Source organism: Erpetoichthys calabaricus, chromosome 15 (assembly GCF_900747795.2).
Source record: "Erpetoichthys calabaricus chromosome 15, fErpCal1.3, whole genome shotgun sequence".
Taxonomy (NCBI): domain Eukaryota; kingdom Metazoa; phylum Chordata; class Cladistia; order Polypteriformes; family Polypteridae; genus Erpetoichthys; species Erpetoichthys calabaricus.
The window spans coordinates 17229148-17251868 of NC_041408.2; the positions used below are offsets into that span (position 1 = coordinate 17229148).

Consider the following 22721-nt stretch of genomic DNA (forward strand, 5'->3'; position numbering starts at 1 on the left):
TGACCGTTCTTCGTGGGCTGCCGCCGTGTATTGTGTGCCTTTAATTTTCTGTGACAGTAATACCGTCTTGTACGTCCGCTGGCTTGTACATCTGTAATATACCTTTAATTTTCTCTGCCGGTAATACAGGCGTGCGCGTCGGTAATATGCCTTTAATCTCCTCTGACAGTATCTGGCTTGTATGTGGCTGTAATATGCGTCACTGTATGGTGTACCTTTAATTTCCTCTCGCAGTAATACTGGTTTGTATTTCCGTAAAACACCTGTAACTTTCTCTGACAGTAATATCGTGCATCGCACCGTGCCCCACTCATGCGCACTTCACCAGAAGACACCCACACATGGACACCTGGACGCACACAGGGATTTTATTAAACAGTATACCTTGGGGTATAATTGCTTACTCATAACTATAGGCTGGAAAGGCAGAGCAAGATTTTTTTTCATGTTCTGTGGGATACTTTTAAAGGACATCCTATGCAGGTAGAGTTACTGTACACTGGTATTGGTTTTACGGGTTGAAAAAACTTAGAACCCCATTTTCTAATTCTTTGATTTTTATATATGAATATTTACCTGATAATCGCCAACTTCTTAGTCAGTCAGTCAGTCAGTCATTCTCCAACCCGCTACATCCTAACACAGGGACACGGGGGGTCTGCTGGAGCCATATCCCAGCCAACACAGGGCACAAGGCAGGAACCAATCCCGAACAGGACGCCAACCCACCGCAGACCAACTTCTTACCAAATCCTAAATTTAGACAAATGTAACAAAAAACAAACAATGGATTTTACCTTCTCTTATTTTGGTTGATTGGAAAATGACAACATGCAGAAGTGTGAAAGCACTCTTTCTGTATCCACGAAAAAAAAGGAATTCGAGCAGGTGTCAAATAATAAAGTGCACTTGATTAGCCAGTGATCAGGAAGTGCTGCCATATTAATATAAAAGCAGATCCTTAAGCATTTTGACTGGGAGGAGGCACTTAGGCTAATGAAAACTCTATGCTGAAAACAAAAGATGTCTGCAGTAATCCCACAGAACCATTTGTTGCTGTCATCAGTCTGGGAAGGATTATAGGGCCATTTCCAAACATTTTTAAGTTGATTATTTTGTAGGGAGTTGGATTTATTTTAAACGGAGAACATTCCAGACAGCTGCTAATGTTATCAGAAGTGGAAGTCCCACCAAATTCCCCTAAGCATCCGACATCTGATACTTTAGGAAATCATTTGAGCGCTACAGATAGCTATTAAAATTGTAAATGTTACAGTTTCTAACTGTACTATCAGAAAAATACTTAACAATCATGGCCTTCATTGAAGGGTAACCTGGAAAAAGCCTTTTCTCCCCACAACAAAGCTAGCACAAGTTTGTCTATGCATAAAGCCCTGTTTATCAAAAAACAAGCTTGACATATCACCACAAGAGTGTCATATCAGCTATCAAGCATGGTGTTATGAGTTTGATGATTTGGGGTTGGTTTGAAAATATAGAACATAGACACCTGACAAACTGTACATCATGATTTTCTTTTTCTATAAAAGAAGGATAATATTAAGCCATCTCTCCTAGCACTTGAGCTTGGCTAAAATTGGATGTTGGAATAGGACAATGATGCTAAGCACCGCAGATAATCTGTAACTGAATGGCTGAAAAATAAAGTCAAAATTTTGTAACAGACAAGTCAAAATTCAGAATTTAACCTGTAAGAGATGATACAATGATATTGAGAGAGTCATGCATAGACAAGTATCCTCAAATACCAGGGAATGAAAGCAAAAGAGAAGTACTAGGACCAAAATTCCTGTGGTCCAATATAAGTGACTGTCAAACTCCTACAGAAAATGACTGCTTCATATTTGTGCTGGTGGTTCTACAGGCTGCTGAATCCTGAGGTGCAGGCACCTTCCACACATGGCTTCTTCATGTTGGCTTGTTGAATAAAGACAATGTAAAACCTGTTCTGTGTTGTTTGTCAAGTAACACTAGGTGTACAGTATAGTGCATTCAGGAAGTATTCAGACCCCTTCACTTTTTCAGATTTTGTTACGTTTCAAGCTTACGCTAAAATCATTTAAATTACGTTTTTCCCACATTAACCAATACTTAATAATTCATAATTACAAAGCAAAAACAGAATTTGTTAAAGTTTGGCAAATTTATTAAAACTAAAAATGTAACTATCCCATTAATACAAGTATTGAGACCCTTTACTCCGTACTTTGTTGAAGCGCCGTTGGCAGCAGTTACAGCCTGGAGTTTGCAGCAAGCTTTGCACACCTGGATTTGGAGATTTTCTGTAATTCTCCTCTGTAGATTCTCTCGCGTTCTGTTAGGTTGGATGGTGATTGACAGTGGACAGCTATTTTCATGTCCCAGATATTTGTTTGGGTTCAAGTCCAGGCCCTGGCTGGGCAACACAAGGGCTTTCACAGAGTTGTCTCGAAGTCTCTCTTTTGTTGTCTTTGCTTTGTGCTTGGGGTCATTCCTGTTGGAAGGTGAATCTTCAGCCCTGTCTGAGCTCCACAGTACTCTGGAGCAGGTTTTCATTATGGATATCTCTGTATTTTGCTCCATTCAGCTTTCCTTTGATCTTGTCTAATCCCCCAGTCCCTGCTGCTGAAAAATACCCCACCATGCTTTGCCATTAAAATGGTATTGTGCAGGTAATTAGCGATGAATGGTTTCCTCCAGACGTGACACTTAGAACTGAAGCAAAACAGTTCAATCGTGGTTTCACCAGACCAGAGAATCTTGTTTCTCACAGTCTGAGAGTTCTTTAGGTGCCCTACTGTAAACTTTATGCCTGCTTTCATGTGTCTCCTATTGAGAAGAGGCTTCCGTCTGGCCACCCTCACATGGAGCCCAGATCACTGAAGTGTTGCAGTAATGATTGTCCCTTTGAAAGTTTCTCCCATTACTACATGGGTTATTTTCCAAGCTCTTGGTCACCCCTCATACAAAGGCCCTTCTCCCCCTGATTGTTCAGTTTGGCCAGGAGGTCGGCTCTAGGTACAGTTGTAGTTTTCTTCCATTTAAGAATTATGAAGGTCATTGTGGGCTGGTGAAATTTTGTCTCTGGTGACTCTTCCTATAAAGTCAGTAGAGGGATTAGGAGAGCATGGGGGGTCATGAGGTCGCTGGAAAGGGGTGTGTGGCGCTCCCGATATCTATGCAAAAGGACGAAGGTCCAAGTCTTTAGAGTCCTGGTGCTTCCTGTGTTAGTGTTTTGGATAAAGGATTCCAGCCTGGTCAATTTTGTTTGTGGTTTGCATGTCCCACCCATGTTTGCTTAGGTATTCAATTCCACATCTAAAAATGTGTGTAAGTTATTGTGTTGAGGAAGGCTGTGTGCGATGGTGGGTTCTATGATGAGCTGGCACCCTACCTAGTGTTGATTTCTGCCCTGCACCCCATCCTGTTAATGTAGTCTCCCTATGACTCTGAATCTATTCAAATGCTGCAGAAATCTGTGTGTAGTATTCTCCACAATCCTGTTTCTAAGCGCTGAAGGCAATTCCTCTTACTTCATGGCTTGGTTTTTGTCGTGATGGATAATGCCAACTGTGGAACCTTCTATAAACAGGTTTGTGCCTATTCCTATTTATGCGCAATCAATTGAACTGACCACAGGTGGACTCCAAACATGCTGTAGAAACATCTCAGTGATGTCCAATAGAACAGGATGTACCTGAGCCATATTTCAAGAAGTATTGCAAAGGGCCTGAATACTTGTTTCAATATGATATTTTAGCTTCTTATCTGTGTCATTCTGGGGTATGTAGTGTTGCTTCATAGGATGAAAATGAATTTAAAATATTTTAACATAAGGTTACAACTTTCCAAAATATGAAAAAGTGAACATGTCTAAACCCTTTCTGAATGTGCAGTGTCTAATTTTAGAACTTGGTAAGGACTACTGTAGATGATTGTTAATTATGTCCTGATATCTAAAACCACTGAGTTAAAGGTGGTGTATTTGTTTTTTTCCACATCTCTGTACATGTTCTGTGTTTGTAGGTTATTAATTTGCAGTAAACTGATGAATTTCAAAATACTTTGCTGTCTATGTTTTGTTTCGTTTACCATTTGGTAGATGAGCCTTTACAAAACTTGTTTCTTTAAACTATAGTGTGGTGTATAGCACTAACTTGTATGAGGAAACTGAACTGTCTTGGCATCTTTTATTTTGCACTAGAGATACTAGATTAGTTTTTCTGTGTGATTGGTTATCTTAGTGGTAACATTATGATAAATCCTATAAATCATGTAGTTGGTTCACTTACTTATACACCATGACTATTCTTACTGTCCTCTGACGACTCAGATTGCATTCGCTAACTTCTCTGCAGTGCCAGGAATGCATAAGTTGGTTTTTGATGTTTTCATTTTACCGGGATGTGTTTTTGTTTCTTTTAGTTTTATTGTCCTCTGTGTTTATTATCCTGTATGTTTTTCACTCTGCTACACAGCATTTTCAGACTATGTATGTGGTACTCTGCTGAGGAATGTGACGTGTATCTATCCGTGCGGTTTGTGATGTCTAAGTAAGCATCCAAACATTAACATAATTTTCTAACAACTCGCTATTATAAAACATAGACCTTGTAGGAAACTTCTCTGGTTGAAATGATCATTTTCTGGATCAACCTTGAAGCCTGGTTTGCATTTTTGACTATTTATTGACCATTATTTGGCCCCTTGTAGTTATTTACATTTGAAATGTTAAGAAATACAGTAGACATTTACCAGCTTAAAAGCACAATACATATTGAATGTACCAGTATATTTGAATATTCTTGTTTAACCAATGTGGGCTACTCTCATGTCTCAGTTTGAAAAGCACAGTTCTAGAATACAGTGCCAGCTTGTACCTACTGTATAACTAAAAAATTATGTGAGGCAAGAGCAGATAACTAAAGATGCCATTCTTACTGTCTGAAACAATCACTCTGAGGTAAACACTGATTCAGCCGTCATCAGACTTTCACTTACAGTATATTGAAGTATACAAGCTTGGTTTAAGCACAGGTCATGATACCTTAGGCTGTAGGTAAGCTCTTGAGTTGACTCCAAACCCATGTAAAGGAAGAAAAAGTATATAAATGGTTCTGTTTTAACAAAATAAAAATATTGTAAGGACATAGAATATTGAAGACAGTTACACTAAAATAATAAACCTTCAGCAACACTGGACCTAACTTAACATAGGTTTCAGCCATATCTGATATTTAAGCTGCTTAAAGCTATTTTCAAGCATATCTGTCTGTCTTTTTGTCCCCTAACTTACTCCATCACATTCTCTCAGTATTCTACTCCTTCTGCCAGTTGAGCCCTCGTCATTCACAATCCTCCTATCTCCAAGATCAGGGGCCTTATGGCTGGATGGGCCTTTTAGTTCCTATGTAGGAATGGCTTTGGGAGCTCCAGAAGTTATCCTTCTGTTGTGGCCAAATCACATCCAGAATCCTTGTTCGTATTGGGGATTAGAAAGTTACTTACCAACTGACAGGACTACCAACCCATGTTTCATTGTCCCCCACTGTCCTTCATCCATATTCTCGGGAAATGTACCTTATATTTGAGCATTGTAATTCCTATCAGTGTTGGCCTAGTGTCACTGGCAATGGTATTAATGCCAGTGTACCACCCATTGGAATAGAATTCATATTTGGAGACATAAGTTGCGACTGCATTAGTTAATAAATGTTATATTTATAGTTTACATGTCATACAGGAAGAATGTAAAAACTTTACATATGACATTAGACACAGTGAGCTATCTGAACTAGACCCGGGTGCCTTATGAGACAGATTTTGAAATCCTAGTGGATTTCAATCCATGCACAGAAGTGGCAAAAAGGCTAATTGAATATTTAGTTATTAAGTGCAAGTCAAAGGAGTGTCGTTATTGGGTTTCATATTTAATGTTTTTGGTCTTTGTAATGTCTCTTATTCTAATTTTCTGATTTTTGTACACCATAGAAATCATTTCTGCACTTCAAGTTCATAGGAGAGTAGTATTTACCAATGTTTATTTTGGTTTGTTTTTTCCACGGGAGCCGCCATTTGCTAGGATCTTTGTATACTTTTGTTAGAGCGGATGCCACCCTGGCATAACCAGCAGTCTTGACCTGTGATGTCATTCGGTCAACAGTATAAACGTCAGTGAATCTCACTTTCTTGTATCCTGGTTTGGATAAAAAGCAAAAAGATTTATTTTTTTGGTTTGTGCACTCGTGTTTGAGTTTCTAATACAATGAATTCTTGCTTTGTTTTCTGAGTTCAGTTTTTGATTACAGCTCTTGGCTTTGTTGAAAGATGGGACATACTTTTAATTATCAAATTTAGGCTAGACTCACATTTAACCTTTTCATCTTCTGGTCGGTATTTTCCTTCCTGTCTGTTTCACCATAGACATAACAAGAAGGTTATGGTAGAGCTGTGTAACGTAAGATGTGGCCTCACATGTGTGTACTGTTTGTCATTATCTCTGAAATACAAAGAGAACTTATCAGCGCTACAGAAAGTCTAAATAAAAGCTACCAGTCTGAATCTAGATCTGCAGGTAATGATAACCTTTAAGAACACATGGAAGTAGTAAGGTCACTTCTAGAAGTTAGTTTAGGCAGAGCACAGGAGCACAGGTGGGATCTGTTTAATGAGTCACTTTTGCACAATATTTTATAAACTGTTTTGCAGTGGCAACCAATATAGGGCACATTCCTTAAGGAGTAAGCTGTGACATCCAGTGACCCTTACGTTTCATTAAGTAGGTTCAATAAAGGCTTACGTAGATCAAACATTATGAAGTATTACTTGACCCAGAAACCTATAAAAATAAACAGATGGAGCAGGTTACCAAGTTGTGTACAGTGGACCCTTGACTTACGAACTCAATTCGTTCGTGAGGGCTGGTTGTTGTAACTCAAGTTGGTTGTAAGTCAAGACTATTTTTCCCATAAGAAATAATGGAAATGCCCTTAATGCGTTCCGAACCGCCCACAGCAACACTTACTTAACTTTTTTTTTAATAGAAAAGTGTTGTATAATGTGCATAATTTACCAAAAACACCAATACTTTTTCTAATGTGCTAACCAAAAAGTTATAAAAAGTGCCTAGCCTACCAGAAAGAACAATTTCATACCGTACTCACCATTTAAGTTGACATCTTTGGGCTGCAGGAAGGGAGGAGGAGGAGAATGAAATGGAAGGTGGTTATTGTTTGGAAGGAGCCTCCTTATACAAATCTTTTCTTTGTAAAATTGTCGAGATGGTGGATTTCCACATGCTGTACATATTAGCGAGATCGGTCACACGAACACCACTCTCATATTTCCACACAATTTCCTTCTTCGTTTCGATTGTGAGCGCTTTCTTTACCTTTGTTACCTTCACTTCCTTCCTTGGCAATTATTGAAATAAATTATATAAATCACTGCACTGACCGAAATTACATCCACAAACACATGTATCTCGGCTCCGACTGATGCTTACAGATGCTCTCGGTGGTTTGTTTACAATCGCACAAGCAGATACACGTGACCGCATTCGGGTCGTAACGCAAGACATTGGTCATAATTCAAAACAAAACTTTTGGTTGTAAAGCAAGTTGTTCGCATGTCAGGCCGGTCGTATATCAAGGGTCGACTGTACTTGAGAGTAGTTTCACTGAGACTTTCAGATCTCAGCTAGACTATATTTTTTAAATACTAACTGAATAGGAAACATCCAAGTACATTTGCAAGTCCATTTGTCTGAATCGCCTGTTCTTATCAAAATGGTTCTTATTTTTAGGGTGTCTTTACAACAGTTCAGTGTAACTAGTCGGACAACTGCCACCTTGCCTGTAGTTTCTCTATCATGTCAATTTTGCTACCCCCTGAACATAAAGTCACACAAGCAAGCACTACCAGTGTTTCCCAAGTCTGCTCAGAGCACCACTCTAGTAACCTTTATGCCAATATGCTACTTTGACAGGGTACTAGTTAACAAGCAATAACTCTGTGCAAGTATGGATTGTAATCTGCCTACTTCTTCTTTTTTGTTTTCAGCATCTATGAGATAACCGTATGGACACGTGTGTAGAGTCTCAAGCACAGTATAGAATAATACATTTATTGTTGCCATTCTTGAGCCTACACTGTCTTACATGCTTTTTCAACCCCTTAAAAAAATCACAGACTCCTTTGCCTCCAAAACTTGCTGCATTCTTCCTATGGAGTCAGTGAGCCTCTTTTTGCATTCAAATCCTGATTGTTAAGTATATATTCTCCTAAAAGATCCAGTCATTGGAATGTCTTTCTGGGCTTAATTATTTCTTTGGGAGTTACATTGTTACTGGATTTTCAGGAGTGCTGCCTACCTGTGGTCTCTGGGTGCATTTCACCACTGATGCCTTATGTTGCTATACTAAAGACCTGGAATGTATAACTTGCTTTGCACAGCCTGCTCTGATAACTCACTGGATTTACCCAGTACACAATACACTTTTCTTTTGTTAATTTAAAAATAAAATAGAAAAGGTAACTGAAAAATGGCTTCCTGTTCACCTTAAGAAATTAACCTGCTATACTATATAAGTTACTCTTTAATAATAATAATAATAATTCATTACATTTATATAGCGCTTTTCTCAGTACTCAAAGCGCTATCCACACAGGGAGGAACCGGGAAGCGAACCCACAATCTTCCACAGTCTCCTTACTGCAAAGCAGCAGCACTACTTTGACCACAGTATCTGCCTGAATGTTTCTATTAGTGTAATTTATGAATAAAGCTTTTGTCCAAGGCGAGTTACAGTCAGGGTAAAATACAAATGTATAGATACATTTTAACACTTGAAGTACAATCAGATTAAAAAAAGTAATTAAGGTAAAATGTTGAACCATTAGTGGGAATTGAAACAACAACTACGCCACACTGCCTACTTTATGTCACCAGTTTAATTGTTCCTTATCCATTTTGTGTTTATTTTGTGCCAGTTTTTCTTTGGGCTCTTTTGGGCATGTGGCTGGCATGCTGACTCAAAATAATATCAATAGTATGCTTTACCCAAAAACTATCAAGCAGGGTGGCGCTCTGTCATATATCATTATATGTCTGTGACTGAACGTCCAGATCTCTTCAGTTCACCATGGTTTACCTGTATTAATTTGCCGCTCTGACAGAATATAGTTCTTGCTGTTTTTCAAAGATTTCATCAAATGCAAGCAATCAAAGACCCCCTCAGAGATGTTTGTGGAGTGAAAAATTCAGAGTTGAAGCAAAGGAAAAAGTGGTCAGCATCTTGGACAGAATAACCATCTTGCGGCAAGTAAAAAGCAGTTCCTTAGACAGTAGAGTGCATTTACTACAGTTCCTTTGAGGATTATTTAATTTTTTTTCCCCATTTTCTAAACACATTTTTTAACAAATTTACTGCAGCGTTAATGCACCACTACCCAAAGTCCCACCGTAATTATCTGAACACACATTAACATAAGTAATTCTTTGCTGCGTAGCGCCGACTGGTCTCTTGTAAGGATGCTTGGCTTGCAGCGGGGCCTAGCCCGTATTCTGTTCAGCCCTCATTTGTCTGTCTCTCTTTTTTCTCTTAATTGTTTATATACATTAACATTCACCAAATAGACAGAATCCAGGTGACAGGACTGTAATTTGAAAGCCTGCTAGAAGAGGAGTAAGCAATTTAAGCCGTGCTGAACCGTAATCTTAGGTTGTCAAAAAGAAAGCCATTCTCCCTATGCTAATCAATCAATGTATCAACCGAGCATTCATCTGCTCAGCTTAGCATATATCCCGAGGTCTGATATATCTATTAACTGCCCATCATACAGCTGGGCTGCTGGGTGATGAGATTCCCTCTATCTTGGCATTTGAAGGCAGATAACTAAGCTATCAGCGCCTGGGATAAATACCAGTGTAAAGATTTCTGCACCGTCCCTGAGAGCAAAGACAATGCACCATCCCTGCGCTCATTATAGCGGTCAGCAGACTTAATCCAAAAAGTTGTTTGCTAAGGGAGAAAGCGTGTTATCTAGGAGAAGCACTGTATTTATTTAAAAATGGGAGAGAAAAAAAAGAAAGCCGAACATATACATTCGATTTTTGAGAGGAATGTAAAGTCAATTAAAGAGTAGGACGTTGGAATTAGAAGATGCAGAGATGTTTTTTTCTTTCACTCAAAAATACATTGCCCTGCTGTTCTTAAGCTGAAGAAATCTACTACCATGGTATTGAGACGAAGGCATATAAAAACCGCCTCATGAAGATCATGGTAGCAACGTGCTCAGGTAGACAGACTAGGCCAATTTGCCCTCACCAGCTTCTTCCAACACCTTCTAGAATTACTAGATAGGCCCAGGCCATCCGAGAGATACAATCCCTCTGTGCATTGTACACCTCCCAGGTGAGGCAGGCGTTTGGGGGGCGGGTGGGCTTGGGGCATCCTAACTACACGACCAAACCACTTTACCTGGATTGTCTCAACCCGGAGAAGCAACAATTCTTCTTTGAGGTCCCCCACATTGCTAAACTTCTCAATGTACCACAGGGAGTTAGGCCAGTAACCATGCAGCCATGTATTGGCTAAAATAGTAAGTTTCATTTAACATTCATCCATAGTATAAGGAATGCAGACTGCCAATTCCTGCCTTACAACATTCACCCAAAGGAATCACAATCACATACTGGGATAACATGAGTTTTTGTGTTTGTCTCACAGTGCCATCATTAATGCACAGTATGGTACAAATCACTACACTGAGAAATTGTCCAATACAGAAGGTGCTGTTCTGTTACAGTGAACATCATGCAGTCAGTTGAAGTCCATTGGCATGCTGTAATTTCAACAAGGAATGGAAGACTGACGAATTAGACTTCCCTTTTTTCAGGCAGGAAATAACTTTCTTTACCAATCACCATTTCTATGAGGGAGCATAGACCTTCACCAATCTATTCAACCATTCTGTGAGCCCATTTAAGGATAGACTGGTTTAGTCCTCGAAAATATGTTCTAATAGTATCTAATTTCTTATGAGCTACAAACTGATTTTGTGGAAGGTTGCATATTTTGGATGGGATTTGAGAAAGTACTGTCTGCTGTGGTTTGGCCATGGTGACCTCCATAACCTTAGTGTTCTTGATGTTTGTTTTTTTTATTTTGCTGGTGTTTTGTGATTTTTTTTTTTGCAATATTTTTGTACAAATTCTATTTATTTATTTTATAGTACAACCCAAATTCCAAAAAAGTTGGAACATTGTGTAAAATGTAAATAAAAATAGAATGCAAGGATTTTCAAATCTCATAAACCCATATTTTGTTCACAATAGAACATAAAAACATATCAAATGTTGAAAGTGAGACTTCTTACTATTTCATGAAAAATGTAGCTCATTTTGAATTTGATGGCAGCAACACGTCTCAAAAAAAAGTTGGGACAGGGCCATGTTTACCACCGTGCAACAATCCTTCTTCTTCTAACATTCTTTTGGAACTAGGGATTGTGTTTACTTATTCTTTAAGTTTATTTGATTTTTTTTTGTTTGTTTGTTTCTTGAATATTTTTTAAAATTTTCTTTGCACTTTTATTTTGTTAACCTCATTTATTATGTCCTTTGTTTTTTATGTGGAACCTAAAGGGTGCAGGGCTTTCTAAGGGCCAGTTAATCCTTCACGCTCAGAACGCTTACACGCACACATCATGGCTGCCACACGTTCCTAGTGTCCTTTTGACACGTCTTCTGAGCATGTCATCAGAAATTGACGCAATGTGTGCATGAGTTGTAGTACCAGCCAAAAGTTTGGTTGTTGTGTGTGTTCTCAAGTTTTGGTATGTGACGTCAGCATCATTGTATACTTATCAACATGTGACAGCAAGCTGCATTGCAGCAGCAACAGAATAAATATGCGTGCTTCAGTGTTTGATGAATGGTTTGATGCGGTGAAGCAAATCATCAAACTTAAATGCTGACATGCAAATGTCTTCATGGTGCTTTTCTTCATCCATTTCTCACATAGGCAATGCAAGCATCACATTGTCCATTGTAATGACGCAATATATTTAAAGTCCTCACATAACATCTGGGGCGGCACGGTGGCGCAGTGGGTAGTGCTGCTGCCTCGCAGTTGGGAGATCTGGGGGCCTGGGTTTGCTTCCCGGGTCCTCCCTGCGTGGAGTTTGCATGTTCTCCCCGTGTCTGCGTGGGTTTTCTCCGGGCGCTCCGGTTTCCTCCCACAGTCCAAAGACATGCGGGTTAGGTGGTTTGGCGATTCTAAATTGGCCCTAGTGTGTGCTTGGTGTGTGGGTGTGTTTGTGTGTGTCCTGCGGTGGGTTGGCACCCTGCCCGGGATTAGTTCCTGCCTTGTGCCCTGTGTTGGCTGGGATTGGCTCCAGCATACCCCCGTGACCCTGTGTTCGGATTCAGTGGGTTGGAAAATGGATGGATGGATGGACATAACATCTGTGTCACTGTTGCCGTCTTTTTATTTATTTTTTTTGTTTCAAATTTGCAACTGCACCAGAATGCAAAGAATTTTTTATCTTTAACATCTTTCTTCCATTAGCTTACAATACAGCGAAAGCATAAGTTATTTTCTCTCTGTGATTATTTCTTGCACTGCCACCTGGTGGTATCCTCCAGATTTACATAAAGTACACACACAAGTATAGTCAGTGCACTGCTTGCGTAGCAGTAGTAGCCTCAAGCGTTAAGTATATCCCTGACCAAGCAGTGCAGCCACGGGGAGTCCCCTGAGAGCACTTAGCCTGTGATTTGTTTAGCACTATTGCTGAGGTATTAGCATCTATTTGTTGTTTGGATCCCATCTTTAGATATTCTTTGCATTATGGTCTCTTGTAAGTTTGGTTATTGATTCTTTTGTTAATGAAGTTTTTGCTCTTGTTTAGGATTTAATTTTTGGTTTTTCAATTTGGACATTGTTTTTGGATACATGTCTCTTGCAATATTTCGTAACTGTATTTGATCATTTTGAACACTCTTCTTATTTAGTTTTTGAATTCATGTTTTGATTTCACCTTTAATATGTGTAAGAAATTCTGTTCTTTTGGGCCTTGGATTTTTACAGTTCTCTTCTCACTTTTTATTATTATTATGATTATTATTATTGCCATGCTTCACCTGTTTGTTGTCTGGTATAAATCTTGTAATCGATATTTAACCCACTTCCTATTGTCCAAATGATTTGAAATTTTGCACACTTATTCACTTACGATGACAATATATGAATCAATAATCAGTTTCACTAATTGATCAATCAATCCATGTTAATTAAGAAATAAAATTTTCATATGAAGAATAGTTCAAGGTTTCACCAATAGATGGTGCTAGTAACGGATAGAAATATCCTTTTTGCATCTTGTATGAATGTCAGAGGAAGTGTTAAACTATCCATCCATCCATCCATTATCCAACCCGCTATATCCTAACACAGGGTCACGGGGGTCTGCTGGAGCCAATCCCAGTCAGCACAGGGCGCAAGGCAGGAACAAACCTGGGCAGGGCGCCAGCCCACCGCAGGACACATAAACGCACACACACACTAGGGACAATTTAGGATCACCAGTGCACCTAACCTGCATGTCTTTGGACTGTGGGAGGAAACCCACGCAGACACGGGAGAATATGCAAACTCCACGCAGGGAGGACCCGGGAAGCGAACCCAGGTCTTCTAACTGCGAGGCATAAGCGCCACCACTGTGCCGCCCTAGTATTAAACTATTGATTACAAAATTATACTCAAACAAACCCAAGACTAAAAAGTTGAAAATAATATATTTATAAAAAAATACTTTTTAAAAACCACGCTTATATTAAGTTAAAAAGTGTACTAAAAAGTAAATAATAAGTCTCTCATACATCACTTGTAAAATAAGTGTGGGCGCTTTTCATCAATCAACATTCAAAAAACACTTCTTAAAATCTCAGCAAAAGCAACCACCCCTTTTTAACAAGTGATGTATGAGAGACTTATTATTTACTTTTTAGTACACTTTTTAACTTAATATAAGTGTGGTTTTTAAAAAGTATTTTTTAAATATATATATTATTCCTAATATAGGCTGTTGGGTGTGTGTTAGGGCTGTCAGGTCAAACATTGTTTTTTGAATATACTTTGAATTAAAAAAAATAAAGTCCTTATTTGAAGGCAAAAGCTGACATCCGATTGCAAACCTGTGCTTGTTTGTTTTTCCCTTGCTAATTTTTGCATTGAGTTACTCCAGATGTGCTTTGCGAAGGTGCAGTATTTTGAAGATCGTTATTTTGTATTTCACTTCCATGATCAGCCATTTCGTAATTTCAAATGGTTAGCTTGTTATCATTATTAGTAAAAAAAAAAAAAAAAGAATCTAGACCCCTAGTTTTTCTCTGAGCAGTTTTTCTAAATGTCTTTCTAGTGCCTTGAAAGTCTAATTTTGCATCTGTTTCTGGCCCATTCACTCTTAAACCTGATATCTGTTGCTAGGACCTTCTCATTAAAGCAAATGGAAAATAATTCATCATTCTGATGTTCCTTTTGTTACAACATTTTAAAATCCCTGCTTTAAAGAGCCAACATGCTGTGTCCTAAAATTAGTCTCCATCTTACGTGGCTGCTGGTTTGATGCATAATGCTTAAATCAATGAGGAATAACTTAAACTATTTAGGCCAAAATAAGTAGACAGATTGTTTGGACTCTGAGTTGATAGTTATGTTCCTGTACGCCACATAGGAGCCGCTTTTCCCGGCGAGATCACAGGTGCCGGCAGGCATTTAATTCAGAATGCTGTCACATAAACGTTACCCTGCCACAGTCCATTGGACACCTCCAAAATAATAAAACAAGCTCACCTTTGACTTACCTTCCTTTTGCCTGCTTTAAGAATAAAGTATTTAAAAGATTATAACATATATACATGTACAGGGTGTCTCACTCAGGAGTACAACTTTAAAAATGCGAATTACTCGTGAACGTAAAGGCGAGCTGTAAGAACTGAACATACCTGTATTTAGTGGAAAACAAGTCCACATTACAAAAAGGTGCTGAAAATGTCCTTCCCAAACGTCCGCGCACAAGGAAACGCGACGCTCCATATTTGAGAATGTCCTCTGCAACATGTCACTGTCGATGGAAACAATTTCGCGCTCGATGTTTGCTTTCAGTTCTTCGATGGTCCTGGGTTTGCTTGCATAAATCTTGCCCTTTAAATATCCCCATAGAAAAAAATCTGGGGGAGTTAAATCGGACGATCGAGGTGGCCACAAACCTTTCGAGATCACCCTGTCTCCAAAAAACGATCGGATCTATTCCATACTGGCATGAGAGGTATGGCACATTGCCCCGTCCTTCTTGAAGTTTGTAGTGGTCCAGTTGTTTCACAAATTTGTCAGATATGACACAGAATCAATTCTTCATTACATAAGGAATATTTTGAACCTTGTTGCATGATGATACATGCACGCGTTGCAGAGTAATTCGTATTTTTAAAGTTGTACTCCCGAGTGGGACACCCTGTATAACACCTAAAATCATTAGCCTAAGTTTGAATATATTACTTATGTTTCATTGAAATATTCCAACCTTATTTTTTGGCTAATTTGACAGCAGTCTTGTGTGTAGGGTGCAAAGCCTGCCTTTTGAGTTACAGGCAATGCCTACTTATAGTTTTTTAAAGTTAGGTTAGTGCTTACAGTTAGGTTATGATTAGGGCTCCTTATGAGTTTTGTGAGCATTGCTTTCATAATTCTCCAAGGATGTCACTTAGATTCGTAGACTGCCACAAAATTATTTTATGTTGGAGTTTAAATTGTTAAGGTCTATGATTGGGGACACTGGTGGGAATGCTTAATTGCCCAAATCTAGTATGCCTGGATCGGTCTCTCTCTTACCTGTCATAACTGGCATGGCATCTGACCCTCCACCTTCTCCTTTTGGATGGTGAGCTCCATGCACAGAATATTTTTGGAATGTGATTGCGGTTCCATTTATTAATCATTATGTTTTTCTGATGGTTTTGTTAGTAATAGTTGCTGTCTTTAAAAACTATTTTGTTCAGTATTTGGTGAAACCCATACATATTTATTCTTGCCCGTTTTTTTTAACCTAACAGGGTGTTTTTCCCATGACAGTTGATGCTGTAAAATGTTATTTATCCATCCATTAATGTATGAACTTTTTAAATCTGCTTATAGGTCATAGGTCCAAAGCAGCACTGGCCTTAATGCAGGAACCAGGTCCAGACAGAGTTCCAAAACTAAAAACGTACTTTTTCCTAGTAGTTTTGGAGCACCGAGGCCTAGTGGTGAAGACATTGGAGTGTAATAAATCAGTAGGTTGTCTTGTAATGAGTATAATATAAAAATTGAAATAACTGTTAAGTCCAAAGGTTGCTGGCACTCATACCCAATGCCCCATTTTGCAAATTGTTGTCCTGCAGTATATACTTGTGTTTTGTAAGTTGCTCTGGATAAAATGCCAGCTAATAATTCTTGGATAGTAATTGAGGTTCTCTCCTTGATAACTACTTTGGTCAGTAAAAAATTGTTTTCCCCCCTGAGTTATTTTGGTCAGGGATACTGGCTCGGCACTCTGCTTAAGTTGACAAATTCTAATTGTTTGGCCCATCCTGTAAAGCCATTTTGACCTATGCTGACATCTCATGTATTATACAGTTTAGGATTAATTTAGGTGTTAGCGTTGTTCTGTTTCATTTACTATAATAATAAGAAAGAACTATCTTGGTTAAGTGAATTCGGGTGACTCCTTTATTGACTAAATTATAACAAAGGAGTTCAGACTAAGCAACACATTTTATTTTTGGCTTATTGTGATACTAATGGACATCATTATTATAAATGGGTAAATCTCTTGAGTTGCTCACCTATCCTTCATGTGACATCACTTCCTATCATTGTCCTCGGGCTTCTCTGTTAGGAGCAAGGTGAGCTTCTGATGTTAACCTGCCAATGGTGCTGAAATCTGTCCGTAACTGGAGCTCCCATGTGAGGAGTGACCTGGTCAAGCCCGGCTTAGTTTATGAGATCTGATGAGATCGCAATTCAGCCCGGCATGGCTGCAGGCTACAAAGACTGTTGACTAGTGTGCGGGTTTCACTTCATTTCAATTGCTAATCCCAAGTAAAGCACCAGTCAGTCTGGACAGATTGCCAGTTGATCATGTTGAAATGCATCCTTATCCATTATTGGATCTGAAACAGAGGAGGCTTAAGAATTATCGGACTTCTTAGTTAAATTGCAAATCATCGAGAGGCTGCAGGGAGCCGTGTTGCATAGAGACAGAGGAGCAAAAGAGGAAAATATAACTAGAGTGCTTGCTCTTGGCAGAAGATATGGGTGCAAGGCAACACCACCAGAGCGTGGGGGTGTCTAAGCCGATTTAGTAAATAAAATGATTGGTTGTTAATTTATTAACTGTCAGACTTTAAAGAAATCCCTGCTTTCCTTTTACTAGATGTCAGTGAGCAGCAAAGCGAGTTGACACATATTAGATTAGGAATGATTAGATGACAGTTTTGCATGTCACATCTTTTGTGTATTGGGTGCTTAGGGTCTCACTGTGAGGTTCCCCTTTTGAAAAATTGGTGGCAGTAGTGGGATTCAAACTTCATTTGAAAAAAAGGACACCTTAGGAATGGCTTAAGTGGTATCGATTAGAACTGGGAAAATTCACAGTCTGGGTTGTTCATGCCTTGAGCCTTTTCATGTAACAAACTGGGAGTCTAGAGCATGGAGTTGTGGGTTTGAATGTGAGTAAAGGCTCACCACAAGCCTGCAGTTACCTTGGAGACAGCCGTGTGCTGAGTGTGCTTACTTATTAAAGGAGCTTTATCTGCTGCAGACAGGTAGTGCCTCTTTAAATACTGAAGCCAGGCACAAGTGTGCATCGAAAGCAAGATGTTGTTTTTTTTTTCTTCTGGGGGAGGAAACAAAAAATACAAAAAAGAACACTTTGATGCTTTATCAATATGTTTTAATAAATCCCTTTTTTCCCTGCTACCTCTAATCTTGGCAGAACTGACGTGAGAGGGGGAGTGTGCCCGCCTGGTATACTAGTGTACAGCGCTGCGGATGGCCGCATTTAAGCCGCTTATTATGCTGTCGACTAGGTTTTTTCCTCCAAAGCGGAAACAAAAAGCCAGCAGCTGAACTGCTTCCATCAAAGCTACAAGCAGCCAGAAGTTTATTGAAATGAGTGTTTATTTCTTCCTGTGCCAAACTGTGCGCCCAGCACAATAGCAGCATTATGGCACTTTGTTACTTAACTAAACGAGGACGACTGACAGTAACTGATAAGCATGTCTGCCTCTTCCAGTTGTTAATCTCAGCCGGGAACTGGCTGCTTTGTGCCTGTGACTCCAGCTCAAAGGTCTGCAAATTTCTTGTGTGGATATGATGAACACTGTGCAAGGCCTCTTTGAGCATCCATGCCTACATGTTTGCCAGCATACCACCCCACCCACTTGCTTACTTGCCTTCCTGGCTCATCTTCCTTCCATTATGATCAGTCTCCTCTGTCTGTTACCTGTTTTTCTTCCCAGGCTGTCACCTTTTACTCTGTCTGGCTGATTGCCTTCTCCTCTGACTTCTAGTTTGCCCATCTACCTTCCTTACAACCCTGCTTGATTGTCTGAATGTCTTACTACTACCAGCTCACCCCGTCACTTACCTGGCTGTCTGTATTTAGTCACTGCAGGCACATGCTTGCCTTACCAGGCTTTGTGGCCTGGCATGTGATTTTTGCTCTATCCAACTTGTCATCCTGTTCATCTACCTGCTTCACAGCACCTGACATTTTGTGCCACCACCACCTGTCATACACATTGCCAGCTTTTTCATTCACTAATCTGCCTGCCCAACTTTCTATCACACCCACCACATAGAAACCTTACCTCCTAGTATGCTGCCCACCTTTTCACACCTCCGCTACTTAGCCTAAAAGCCTAACTAGCCTGCCTATAGATCTGTCTGTCCTTCTGTTTATCTTCACCTCAGCCTTCTGGTCATATTGTCCTTCTCCTTACCTCTGCATCTCTGCTAATTTGTTCCCCTCTTTAAATGCCTGATTGCTACATCATTAAAGGAATGTTACTGTTGATGAGCGTCTGTCTTCAGAACAATTGACCTGCTGACAGAAACCCCTCGCCTGCACAGATTGTCTGTGAATTTCCCCTTGGGATTAATAAAGTATCTATCTATCTATCTATCTATCTATCTATCTATCTATCTATCTATCTATCTATCTATCTATCTATCTATCTATCTATCTATCTATCTATCTATCTATCTATCTATCTATCTATCTATCTATCTATCTATCTATCTATCTATCTATCTATCTATCTATCTATCTATCTATCTATCTATCTATCTATCTATCTATCTATCTATCTATCTATCTATCTATCTATCTATCTATCTATCTATCTATCTATCTATCTATCTATCTATCTATCTATCTATCTATCTATCTATCTATCTATCTATCTATCTATCTATCTATCTATCTATCTATCTATCTATCTATCTATCTATCTATCTATCTATCTATCTATCTATCTATCTATCTATCTATCTATCTATCTATCTATCTATCTATCTATCTATCTATCTATCTATCTATCTATCTATCTATCTATTGTCAACCTTTGCATTAGAACCAATCTTGGCCCGACCAGTAAATCCTTGCAGGCAAATGAAATGACAGATTTCCAGTTGATCTCTCTGGCGTCCTGTACGCCAGCTAATCATCAGCAGTGTCACCTGTATGCTCTGTGTTCCCTTTTTTTTTGCCCACCTGTTCCCTTTATGGAATTGGCACTGTGCCTCATTCGCTGGCAGAGAGGAGGGCACAACTAGATGGCTACAGCAGCTTTATTTTGGTCCTTGCATTTTAGACATGTAGAGCTGTAAAGTATGACAATCCCTTTCTTCTTTCTGAAATTTCTGTTTTTATGTTTGACCCTGCTGTGGTTTCTGTCTCTGTCCTGTGTGGTTGTTTTCTAAAAGCCTAAGACGCTATAGACTTTGCTATTAAATAGCAATTCAACCTTTAGGGTAATGGGCAATGTAAAGATTATTTTAAACCAGGGAGAGGCAGCTGTCAGTGTATCACCCAAGTTTTGGACATGGCGGCCTTTGCCTGCTACGTCTGCAGACACACAATCAAGTCTTTTGGTAGTTGTAGGGTTTGCACTGTGACCTCCAGTTTATGGAGATTCCTTCTTCCATTCAAATGTCCAGCTGGCTAAGAAGTAACATTGTATTCTGTCCTAGATTTAATTTTATTTTTCACTTTTGTATATTTCTTTATTAGTGAAGTAACAATTGTTGCCATTTATGTTTTATGTATAGTTTAATGGATCGTGCATCACTGCCATGTGACATCAGCCAGTTTTTTAAGATCAGGCTGCACCTCTATTAATAGTGAATCTAAAAATAAAGACTGCGAAAGAGCAATTACTCCTGAGCAGCTTCCTAAACCAAGAAATATATTCCTTTTAGTTATTGTTTTGCTACTTTGAGGCTTTTTTGCCCTTACTGTATTGCTTATTTAAGGTTGTTATTTTAGCCACTTTGGCTACTCTGTCTAATTAATTGTGTTTAAAAACACTTTCTGATATTCCAGTTTACACTTTTGAATCCAAACTAATTCCATAGATTTAATTGGACCAGACAGGAGTACTCCAATAGTCTGCCTCTGACCTGCTGACATTCTCTATTTTGTCATCCCTGGATGTAGCCCTGTGTTTTAACAGTGATATATATTTTCTGTGTTCTTGTGTTTTAGGTGTCTGGCCCTCCGAAGAAGTGCTGGCTTACTACTGCCTGAAAAATAAGGAAATGTTCAGGTAAATTTTCTAAGTGTATTAAATACTGCCTGTAATGCAGAACAGATATTTTCAGCAGATTGAACAGCGCCTTTGGATCATGGCAGCTGCAGCCCTGCCTGTAGGTCACCAATACTGCTGCATCAGCGCCTGACTGAGGTGAAAGACACTGAAGACTTTTGATTTTCACTCAAGGCACTTTTCAAATGCTTTGTGAAGGTCATCCCTTCTCTAGCTTACTAATAAGGCCTTGCTAGTAACATGGTTACAGCAGTACGGCCAGAGCCAACACCGCCATGTGTCTCTAGGTTACTAGTGACTGGCCTTGTAGGGCTATCTACCTTGGTGGAAAAAACACCACCTGATTGTCAGCCAATACAAATGTTCATTCAGGGTAAAACTGCAGGTTTTGTGTTGAGCAGAGTAATGGCCCTTAGCTGTGAGCTGTGTGGCCAGGAGCATCAAACCTTACCAGGAGTACAACCTAAAATAACCCACACTCAACCTCACAGACCTCATTGTGGGGATCAGGGCAGTGAAGTGCCACCTCTGGAGGTAAATGTGCTGCCTTCCTACTTGTGACACCAGTAAAAAGAATGATGCTGTTAGGGTGGTGTCACAACTCCTTAGGACCACCCACAAAAAGTTAATCTCCATCTCAAACCATCTCAATAATAAGAAATAAATTGTTAAACGTATTATCAAAAAATATATAAATCAGTTAAACAAAAGGCAGTTTAATGAAGAAATTGATAACACAATGATAACCTAACAAGAACACTGGATTTATAATAAACAGAAACATGCCAACAGAAAAAATAAGCAAACAAACACTAGAAAACTAATAAACAATTTACACTGAAGTCTTAGGGTTAAATTGTTATCATCTGATATCCAAATTCAACAGAAGAATTTTAGAACAAATCTCAACTCCGGAAGCCCAGTCTGTTAACCAAGGCCAAAAAACACACACTATAAGTCAAGAACCAGAATCCAATCCAAAACACACTAGAAGTACAGACAAGAAGTGGTCTGCATACAGTAGGTGAAGACTCACACATAATGCCCAGGCCAAGAAGAGAGGCTGGCAGTTGTTTTAATTTGACTTTAGATGGTTCTGTAATTAATGACACCCCCTCATAATTGATAGTAACTGGAGGCCCCGCTCCTGAGATGCAGTTTTTGAAAGGAACAGGTACTTATAAAGAATATAATCAAAAAACATAGAAAAGGAGGAGCTGAGGTGGGGCTTCTAAAGGAGAATGTCAGGTGGGGATGAGGAGGAGACGACTGGAAATGGTGCTTCCCTGGACAGATTCTCTGCTGGAATTTCCCGGAGCTCCATTTATTTACTACTATTATGTTTGGCCAGCCACCACATGCTAATTTCAGCTGTGTGGGTTAAAACCGTGCTTTTGCTGTAATACTCTATTTTTAAATGTTTCACAGCAGCCTGCTTGACCTGTACAGTGCGTACACAGTCGTCAGGCAAGGAGTTTTTTTTTTTCCCCATGAACAAATATAAAACTTCATATAACATACTATGTAATTTAGGCACTTTGGTATAGTGGCTAAGGTAATGGAGTTTGAACCACAATAATGCCAGTTTAATTCCTGGCTGTTGAGTCACTCTTTGAATTTGAGTAAGTTGCTTAACCTGCCTATGTTCCAACTGTTTAAAAAATAAAGAAGAAAAGGTGTAAACCGTTGCATTAATCTTCTAAACTTGCACATTTTCTTTAATAAAGACACCAGCAAATTGTAGAGTAATAAGATATACAGGTATAGATAGATGAATACATTCTGTTTAATTTTTATTTCCTTTAATTATTTTTAATTCTGTCAATTTGTGGTATAAATCTACTTT

General features: G+C 39.1%; 1 protein-coding gene across 1 annotated transcript in view; it reads left to right on the top strand.

Annotated features, from left to right (window-relative positions):
• camkmt (calmodulin-lysine N-methyltransferase) overlaps positions 1-22721 on the top strand; it is a 413773-nt gene that overhangs the window by 304859 nt on the left and 86193 nt on the right. Inside the window, exon 4 of the mRNA XM_028821020.2 lies at positions 20815-20875. Within this exon, the coding sequence (XP_028676853.1) occupies positions 20815-20875 (61 nt within the window). The remainder of the gene's footprint in view (positions 1-20814; positions 20876-22721) is intronic.